This window comes from Acyrthosiphon pisum, chromosome X (genome assembly GCF_005508785.2).
Source record: "Acyrthosiphon pisum isolate AL4f chromosome X, pea_aphid_22Mar2018_4r6ur, whole genome shotgun sequence".
Classification (NCBI taxonomy): Eukaryota; Metazoa; Arthropoda; class Insecta; order Hemiptera; family Aphididae; genus Acyrthosiphon; species Acyrthosiphon pisum.
The window spans coordinates 63,118,936-63,130,023 of record NC_042493.1 but is presented as its reverse complement, the minus strand read 5'-3'; the positions used below and the strand labels follow the sequence as shown (position 1 = coordinate 63,130,023).

Below are 11,088 nucleotides of genomic sequence, written 5' to 3'. Positions count from 1 at the left end.
CAGTCAGTTAGTTGCGTGCGGACATAAATACATATTAATATTGTCATTATCTCGGACCTAGGTACTCAATCGGAAACGGGAGAAAAAACCCGATACGTTATAAATCGTTGAATTTCACGTGAACGACAATATACGGTGAAATAGATTCTATTTTTATCAATATTTATACGTGTAATGTGTTTGATTGTTAGGAAAAATGGGTAGTTTTAGTGTTGGTTATTTTTTTTGAACCCCCCCCCCCCCCCCAGAGCAAATTTGAATGTAGGTCACTGAATTGGAGTGTAGTACAAGCAGTACAACTCAACAACTGTACATATTTAGGTACGATAATTCAGTTTTTGTGTGAGTTATCAGCATATTTAATTTACGCTATATTATATACGCATGACTTACTAAAACTTGAACTATCGTAAAAATCCGACATACCAACATACAAAACTTTGAGTATTCTGAACGAGGTTCAGAATCGTTCATGGCTATAAAAAGAAACTAAAATTAATCCAAATATTTTGGAAATTTAATTCATAATCGTATTGTAAAATGTAATATTACGATACGTAATATAATTGATAGTAGGTATTTATTAATTATAATCAATGGTAGGTAATATGTTTTTAAATTTTTTGTTTCTCATTATTTACTATTTATTTACTGCTTGGGTAGGTAGTAGGTACCTATAACTTATATTCATAAACGTCTATGTAATCTGTTTGTGCGTTGACTTTTTATTGTGATGGATGATAATTTTTAAATTGTAAATTTCTACATTTTCTCATTTTTTACTCAGTTCCAATGAACTATTGGTACTAGATCCGTGTCAGTACTTAATATTCATGACTTGCAAATCAATATTGAAAAATCGTAAATATTCCGACGTATAAACACGGATAATGTCCCTAACATTTTATAGGAATTTTATTATTTTATATGATAGGACATGGGTCATTTCACTGTAATATTAAAGCGAACAACAGGACTCGCTGAATCGGAAGTCATAAGGCTGGAGCAGGCATGTAGCTGAACTCAAATCTGATGTGTAGCCCGTGGGTTTGGGCCGTTTAGGGTTAGAGAGATAAAACAAATAATCCTCTGACATAGAGTAATTATTATACATCTACGGACTACGGGTGACATACCAGTTCATTCGAACATTGATTATTCTTCATTGCATCGTATTATCATTGATTTTAAATATTAGTATTTATAACCAATGGTATTATTCATAGACCTAAATAATGGACAGCGCATTCCACTCCGCCTTGCCACCGATTCTAGACGATCATATTATAATTTATAACCATATAGCTGAGAAAGAAAGAAGAGAGAAAGAACATAATACAAAGAAGTGAATCGGGGCTCGCAAGAGCAAACTGTATACATTTTATTACTTTGGTTCTTTTCTCGCTCACTCAATATATTATATTACTTCTCTCTCTAAGCGCTGTCCATTATTGGTCTATGATATTATTATTAATTTGGAAAAGTTATTTTTGACATTCGTTATTTTTTCCCAACGCGTTACGCGATAACGCGCGCACTGCGTAGTGCGTTGCGTCTGGCGATCGGTTGCAGCAATCGCGTTCGGTGTGTGTGTGTGTGTGTGTGTGTGTGAGTGAGTGTGTGTGTGTGTGTGTGTGTGTGTGTATGTATGTTGTGTGGTCCGGGGGGAGGGGTGTCAGTTTAGAAATTCAAAAATATTTTATATTTATGTCATATTATGTGATTTTATTTACCGTTGTTCATCGATGTTTGACGAGTCCAGTGACGAATACTGACGATGGTCATAATCGATAATATTATGCGTGCATTATAATTTAGTATCATTAACAACTTACATGCAAGTACCTATTTTTTATAGGCAACAATAATTTTAAAGTTATAATATTATATTAAATATTTAGCAATCAGCGGTATGTTTAAAATATAATATTTAATGTTCATACTTAAAATTTCATCGTTTACCTTTGCGGCTTCACAGGACGCATGATCTTATTTTAAATTAATAAATATCAATCAACTACTGCTCAGTGATCAGGTAATTATTATGTTCATTTTTAATGTGGTTTTATAATAATAATACTACAATATAGTACTCCCTCCGATGGGCGCCCTTGATCTGAACTATTAAAACCTTTTGCAAATACATGATCTATATAAGATCTTGAATTTTCTATTCCTCTAGTAAAATAAAAATTAGTTCACAAAATATAATTAAATTCAACCATAGTATTTAAATTCTTAGTCACTTACAAGATTTTATTATGTCATGACCAACATGTTAGATAATGGACCATTATTTTCTTGAAGAATAAATAAAAAATATATGTTAACGTTTATATTCTTACAAATAACTTGCTTCATATATCTATATAATATATAAAGTAACTTGTCCTTACTGATTTATCATCGTCTAGTGAGATAGACACTCTCTAAGAAAGTATTTCTTAAACTGTATACCTACTCTAAAGAGGCGAAAAGGGGGTTTAAAGTTTAATATATCAATCAACGCACAGCCCAAACTGCTCGGTCTAAGTTTAAAAAGACAAGAAAATTCGAGAAGTCTGCAAAACTTGTTGGCACATTGGCACTTCTATGTATTTTAGTACAGAATGTCTCGAGTTTGAATCACAGTTTCGGTGGCCCAATTTTTCGCATTGTTTTTTCTTATTTTTTACTGATTAGATACTTATTTATCACAAATGTTTGTTTTTTTTTTATTCATCAGATTTTAGTATGCTTATCGTGAATACGGTAGTTTGATGACATTTTTTTTTTTGTTCATCTAGAATTTTTCCTAGAAATCTGGGATGATCAACTGTGAATTCAATACTATTTTAGGTACACTATTTAAACCTTATTTTTCAACTACAAAGCTATATTAATATACCTAGGCTATATTTTATCACCCACCTTGCTGGGTATGCAATCTACCGCTTGATATTGTTCGCTTAATCATAAGTAAGTCTTACTGGCAACACTGCGTGGGATGGTACCTATTACAGTTTGGTTATCTCATTTTTTTTTATTTTAGAAAGTAAATCTTTTAAAAGCATACATACATTATCAGCTTTATTTAAATTATACAAATGTGAAACGATTGTAATTTTTTGTGTTATTATAAATAATAAACTATTTTTACTGATGATATTATAATACATGACATATTACATAGGTACACCGTTTATGATTTATCTATGTTGTGTATTTATTTTCTGTTATTAAATAAAATCAATTTGATTGGTTCTTATTTATTTTTTTATGATATTGTCACCCTCTCCTAGGTTCTGATTGATGCACGTCCTTGCAAATTTGGTACCTAATATTACTAAAACTAGTCCTTTAAAAATTCTTTCTAACATTTAAACATGTTCCTTAAAATAAATACAATTTAATTAAAAATATAATGAGTGAATAATAACTAATAAGAGTGGCAGTAGCGTATTTAAAACTGAATTTCATGGGCCTGGGAGAGGGGGGAGGTTATTGGTGGTTATTATTGAACAATAAAAGATACATCTCATAAAAATTAATTCTTTCTGAAAATTTTGGAATAATCATTTTCCTATCTTTTATTAAAAATTGGTATTATTACTTAAATATCTGCATATATATATATATACTTATATATATATATTATTACCTAGGTACCTACTATAAATATTATACCTCTTTAAACAATTAAATCATAATTTTTCAAAACAATTAATATAATTTTTAAACTAGAATCATACCTAAATATAATATATTGTATAAATGTATAATAACATTGTAATATTACCACAATTATTATACCTCTATACCAGCTACATATTATTAAATTATATAAATATTCTTATTTAAGAGGATGTCAGTGCACTATTTGGCGCAACATAGATAAAACGCATTTACGAAAAATAATTTTTTTTTTATGTTTTTAAGCAATCTAAGAGTAAAACCTAACCTAACCTATTACAAAAAAGATAGAGAATAATACTTTTGATAGAATGACATATCGATTTGTCTAAATATTTTCTCAAATCAATTTAAACATCATTAAAATTTACAACATTTTTCTATTTATTTTGAAAGTGGAATACAAAGTCAAATAATAATAAAATATAAAATCGATATGTCATTCCCTCAAAAATATTATTCTCCATCTTTTTTGTAATAGGTGAATTTACTCAAGATTACTTAAACACATAGAAAAAATGATTTTGAGTAAACGCGTTTTGTCTTTGTTGCGCGTGGGCCAGAGAGAGAAAACTAATAGTGCGCTGACATCCTCTTAATAATTCTCATTATATAATATGCATATTATGTATAGGTAGCTACTTCTAATGTTATTATTAGTATCAATTATAGATATACCTACTACTAAATAGTAGGTACCTATGTTTATATTATATAATATTATACCTACACTACAATATTTAATTGATAAAAGTGTAAATTATAATAAAACAAGTATACTTAAGTTATATTTAATATTGCAGGTGGTTTTACTAGCAAATTCCTTAATTTTCCGTGGCGTGTATTATGTATTCAAAACAATTAAGTGCTAGAACAAAAAGAAGGAGAGTACAAGCAGATATTGACTTCATTTATAATCAACCCAGTTGTTCCAAATCAAGTTCTGAATCATCTAATAAGAGTATTGAATTAAATGATGACGTATTAGGTAATGTTGAATATCTCCCAGAACTAGGTCGATCTATTATCTTAAACAATTCCGAACCGTATGTACGATTCACTAATATATCCAATAGTCACTTTTCAAGTAATGATGGTGTACGTCTTGAAAAAAATATAAATGATCGTAATAATATAGCTGATTGTACATTAACTAAAAAATTAGCAAACTGGGCTGTGAACTACAATGTCCCTTTGTATACTGTGAGTTCATTACTAGGTGTATTAAAACCATATGAAGGTATTCGTATGCCATTTATTCCTAAAGATGGTCGTGCACTCTTAAATACTATCAACATTTCATCTTCACAATTTGAAAATGAAGATATTAATGTGCAACTAGATTCATCTCATTCAAACGTATCAAGTAAAGAACTATTGTTTTCCAGTATTTTATTTTTTAAATAATATTGGACTTATTTTTAGGTATGTTAAATGGTGATAATCGAAAATTGATTGAACCAAAACAGACCATGTCTGCTCCTGTGGTTGATGTCATAAATAATAAGGATAATGCAGCAATTACTACTATATTAGGTATATGACGAGTATAATATACATTTATACATACCTTATACGTTAATAATAATTTCTTATTCTATAATTTTTTTCTTAAATTGTTTCACTTATTATAATATGCATTGCATTTATAAATCTAAATTATAATACAAAAAATATTGTTTCAGAAACTCAGAGCAAAATGTTAAGGATAGTTTTGGATATGAAACACAGCATACATGATTTATCTTTAAAACTTAATATTATTGAAAATAATCAAATGGAAATATATAACAATTCAAAAAATAACATGATGCCAGTTTCTAATGTTTCTGAATTAACAGCTTATAATTTTCCTATAAAAACTGAGGAAGAACTTCAAGATTTTGAGCTTAAATTAACTGAACTACCTTTTAAACTGAGACTAGTTAGTATATATATTTTTTAATACCTATTTATGAGCTGAATGTTTATTTTTTATTTATATAAATTTATATATTTATATTAATGGCCACTAATTGTGTCAGAGAATTTTTCTGAGAGTAAAATAGTTATTTGTTAAATAAATAATAAATAATTATGGTTACAGGTTAATGAATTAACAATACTTGCAAGGGATACTATCGGTAATACTCTAAGACGAATTATGTCAAAACTATTCCACAACACATTATTATCTACATATTCTTATCTTGGAAAGAATAAAAAGAATCCATTCCAAAGATTAAATGCGAATAAAGTTATTTTTGGTAAACATAAATTATTATTTTGTCTACTATAGGTACTTAATAACTAATTTACTGTAATCAAATTGTGCAAATCGGCGGTAGTCTCCCTTTGTGGTGTGAGGTGCCTGTTTCCGTATTTTTATGTATTATTATACATAAGATTTATAGTTAATTTCCCTTCAAATATATACTGATTTTAGCAACAGTGTTGTAATTGTATAAATAGTTTAAATATACAGTACAATAAGTTGTACAATATTCAATATTTTTGCTTCATTATTTTAACCGATAATGTAGACATGCACCTTGCCATAAAATTTTGAATAAAACAAATAATAACTTATCAAATAATTAGTCTTCATTTTTCAGAATCAATTCGAAAAATTAAAAAATTTGAAAAAGCAACTGATTTTGAAATTGAAATTCCAATTAAAAAATACCTTGCTGGAGCGAAATTTCGAGAACAAACAAAAAAGAATTCAATATAAACAAGTTAATCCTTGTTGCAAAAGACATTTTTTTTTTATGTAGTCTCCTAGATTCAAGAAGAAAACTTCGTTTTTTTTTTATTTATCATGATTTGTTATAGTTATTAACTTATTATAGTGTTACTTTACTATTCAAACTAAAAGATTAAATATATTTTTGATTCCTTGATTTTTAAGTATAATCTGACAGTTTAAAAGATAAAACTTAGTTTTTTAATTATTTTTCATTTATATTTTTTACATATTAATTATAGTTATTAAAATGTATACTTTTCAATTCAAACTATAAGTATTTTTTGACTAAATTTTAATTCCTTAATTATTAAGTAAGTCTGTTAATTTAATTTAAAAAAGTTAATTTTTACTTTACAAAATATTGTCTAAATAGTTATTATTATAATATGTTTATATAATGTTATTGTTTAAACTATAAGTATTTCTTAATTTTGCAAACAAACAAAAAATAATTCAATACAAACATTTAAAGTTAATCCTTGTTGCAAAAGAAATGCAATTTTTAAGTGTAGTCAGCTGGTTTCAAGAAGAAAACATAGTTTTTTTATTTATCATTATTAGGTATTCTCTATTGTTAATAATTTTTTATAATGTATACTTTACTATTCAAACTAAAAGTATTTTTTTGATTATATATATTTTCGATTCCTTGATTTTTAAGTATAATTTGACAGTTAAAAGATAAAACTTAATTTTTTCATTATTTTTTATTTATATTTTTTTACATATTGTCTAAATAATAATTATTTTAATGGATGCTGGTTATAATGTTTGTATAATGTTACTATTTCAATTAGAAGTATTTTTTTAATTTTATAATTTTTAAGTATAATTTATTAGTTTCAAGAAGAAAACTTATTTTTTTAATTTGTCTTTTTTACATTTCACCCTGTTCAAAATAAGAAGCACGTAGGTTTCTGTAACGAAACCGGTTTTGCCCATGGCCACCTATATGATTCTTATTTTGAACAGGGTATAGTTAACAAAATGTATACTTTGCTATTTAAACTATAATTATTTTTTATTTTTTATAAAAAAAAAAAACAATTCAATATAAACATTTAAAGTTAATCATTATTGCAAAAGTAATTTAATTTTTAAGTATAGTCTTCCTAGGCAGATCAATACCTATTACCTACCCACCGTACTAACTATTGAGTCATATACTTTAAAAATATATGACTTAGTGATTTGCAATACCAGTGTACATTCAAACATCAAAAATATGTTTATGAAAATTATGAATATTGTTCAATATTAATTGCAGCTATAAAATAGTGAAAACCAATATATTATTGACTAAATGTATTCGAAAGTATAAAATATTATACATGTAAATAACTTATTAAGCTATAACATAAACAACAAAATGTTGTATTGTAACAACTTAAAATTATATAACAGAAGTATTTTGATAAAAGTTTTATAAAATTAAGAAAGTATTATCATTGATTATAAATACTAGTGTTTCAATGGTATTATGTTAGAGGAAGTCGTACCCTCATGTGTTTTTTCCTTCTTACATATACACGACATAACAAATTTTCGTTCACCAGTTTCAATAGTGTGCTGTTAGTTTTGATATTTGAGTGAATTGACTGATTTGGTAAGATTATTAAGATTTTCTAGGGTACGACATAGGTTTTTATTGATATTATTATTCTTAAGGAAGTTATGACCTTTTTGAAACTACATTTTAAAATTATTATAACCTAATTAAAAATAATAGTATCAATAAAAGCCTATGCTGTGCCCTAGGTAATAATCTTAACTTTGAATTCACTCTGATATAAAAATTAACTGCACACTATTGAAACTGGTGAACAAAAATTTGCTATGTCGTACGTGTGTAAGTTGGAGACGAAACATTTGATTAATATTATATTATATTTTTATTACTATTATTATTTTGAATGGTTTGTTTTTTATTATTAACAACTGATTTATTTCTTCAACAGTTCAACCAAAGTGTATGCAATAATCTTTTAATTAATATATATGTATAACATTGAAACGGTCTGTTCTGCAGAGCTGCACATTGATCTCGATAGTTGCAAAGCATCCTAAGTCATAACTCATTAGAGGCTATGAGACAATGTCTACCAACTTAGAATATGGAAAAATACTGAATTAAATAATAAATTACATATATTTATTTCAATATTTATCAAAATGTCTGGTTAGGTTTTGAGTTAAACAAGTTCATAACAGATAATAATACAAATCTATTATATGAAAACGGTATTGACTATGGGAAAATATCATAATTTAATAAGGAAATATATATTTTTTATTTTTATGGAATCAACTGCAAAGCTATTAGCCATAAAGGGTATATTAAACACATATTATGTGTTCGTCAGTTTTCAGACTTAAAAATGCTACAAGCCAAATCTTATATTGATATGAATTACATAGACCACCAAGCTTGTTTTAAGTAAATAGTTCTGTATAGCTTAAATGTATATACAAATACAACTAAATAAAAACCTATTTATTCAGAAGACAGATATACCAAATGATAATATGGTTACAACTCGTTGCCATCATATTCAATGGAAGATGCCCAAATAGAACCCCTGATATACGCTGCTTTCACTTGTTCGCAGTCTTGTAGCTAACTAATACTAGTTTTAAATTTGTATTTTGTCTTATAATGTTAGTATATTATCCATGGTCTTTGTCTCTTTATGTTTTTTATTTAACTATACAATTATTATTTAACGAATAATAAATTTTTGTATCATTATACAGCCTAGACTAGAATATTAAAGTTAATACTTGTTAGAATAGCAATTTGTCATGTACAAAATAATATATCTATATCAACTAGAAGTTAGAACTTAAAACAATTCAGTATATGTATTTTATATATTCTACAGAGAAATTAAAATTTATTATAGAAATCTGATAAACAAATTTGAAAACATATTCATCACGTATATTTAAATAAATAAAAAACATATTAATCACGTAAATTTAAATAAATAAAATACAATTAATATGTGCTATTATAAACAAATATATTAGTTACTTATATACTTTTAATTTAATAGGTAGGTAGATAAAATAAATCAGACAAAATACAAATTCCAATAATTTGTATATTATCCATACTAAAATAATGTCTAGGTAATAATGTATAAATAATAAATTAAATTATAAATGAGATCTTTTCTTCAATTCCTTATTTTTAATTTTCACTATATAATACTGTATTGTCTTATTAAAATTCTTTATATATACATTAAGTAATGTCTTAACTTTGATTAACATGTTTGACAATTATTATTTGAATATACTGACAAATAATATCATTGTTATTAATAAATGGAGTTTTTCGATAAATATGCTATATACTATAAATGTAACAAAACAGTTCAATAATATAAGTCTACATTTATTAATGTTATATAAAACATAATGTCCTTGATAAAAGATGACCAATATCTAGTAACAAAGGTATGTATGGAAGCTATATATGTATATATTAATACAGTTGTTATATTTTAATCATACAAAAGAAAGTACATATTATTGTATAATTGTTACAAGCAAATACTATGTAAGCCACCAATAGTAGGGTTTATTGTTTTATTCAGCTGTGATTATTGTATGCAAATACTGCTGCCATATAAAACAATCCATCTAACACCAAATATGGAATTACTCTGATGAATTATTATTGAATATCTGTACATATTTTTCTTGATAGGTAGAAGATTACATAAATCTAGTAGTTTTTCTAATTATAAAAGCTGTAAATTCATATTTTATACCGCTCTTATATTACCAACAAAACCAGTGCTCGAATTGGGGGGGGGGGGACGGGGGACGGACCAAACTAATGCTCAAAATAATTTTTATTAAAATTTGGAGTGGATTTAAAGTGTTTTGTCAACGATCAACCTGATGAATACCTAGAAATTTTAAATTTTTTAATATAAAAATATTTTTCATCCTGTCTATTGTTTTGACTAGTAATGTTTAACCTTTTTGACTCGTGATCCACTGTTTTTGTAACAATATTTTTACAACTTCTGTCACCTTTGTAGGCCATAAAAGAAAAAAGACAAAGCTGCTAGTTTTGCATAACTTCCCGTGCATAAATGTGCCAAAAACATTTCCAAAATAGTTTCAATAAACATTTGTTTAATATTGGAATCACAAGTAAGCTCAATTTATTGATTTTAGTAGACATTTTAACTATCATTATAATCTCTACTGTAAAATATGGTTCTTCAATTCATTCATAACTTATTCGAATCCATAATTTATAATTTTATAATAAACTTATTTTTTTTAAACAAAAAAGACTTGTCACGACCATTTTTATAGATTACGCGACCCATGATTTGGTAGCAACGCCGGTTGAATACCACTGGCTTAGATTTCCTAATGCCTTGCTAATTTTTTTATTATTGTTTGTTTGTATTTATGCCTAGTTTAGTAGTACGCAGATATTATGTACCTACAATAAACTATTGTATTATAATATATCTGCAAAAAAAAAATAAGTTATAAATTATGAATTCGAATAAGTTATGAATGAATTGAACAATATGCACACTTATGCACGGGATATTACGCAAAGCTAAAGTTTGTTTTCTTTCATGGCTTAAAAAGGTGACACAAGTCGTGAAAATATTGTTAAAAAAACAGTGGATCGCGAATCAAAAAGGATGGAC

At 26.4% G+C, this 11,088-nt stretch overlaps 1 protein-coding gene across 1 annotated transcript; it reads left to right on the top strand.

Moving 5' to 3' along the window:
- Nucleotides 1-1,512: 1,512 nt before the first annotated feature.
- Nucleotides 1,513-6,567, top strand: LOC100570789. The gene is made up of 6 exons (XM_016803145.2): nt 1,513-2,035; nt 4,476-5,038; nt 5,098-5,208; nt 5,358-5,596; nt 5,759-5,918; nt 6,267-6,567. Exons 2-6 carry the CDS (start codon nt 4,519-4,521, stop codon nt 6,383-6,385), a joined length of 1,149 nt encoding a protein of 382 aa, XP_016658634.1. The 5' UTR covers nt 1,513-2,035; nt 4,476-4,518; the 3' UTR covers nt 6,386-6,567.
- Nucleotides 6,568-11,088: the final 4,521 nt, after the last annotated feature.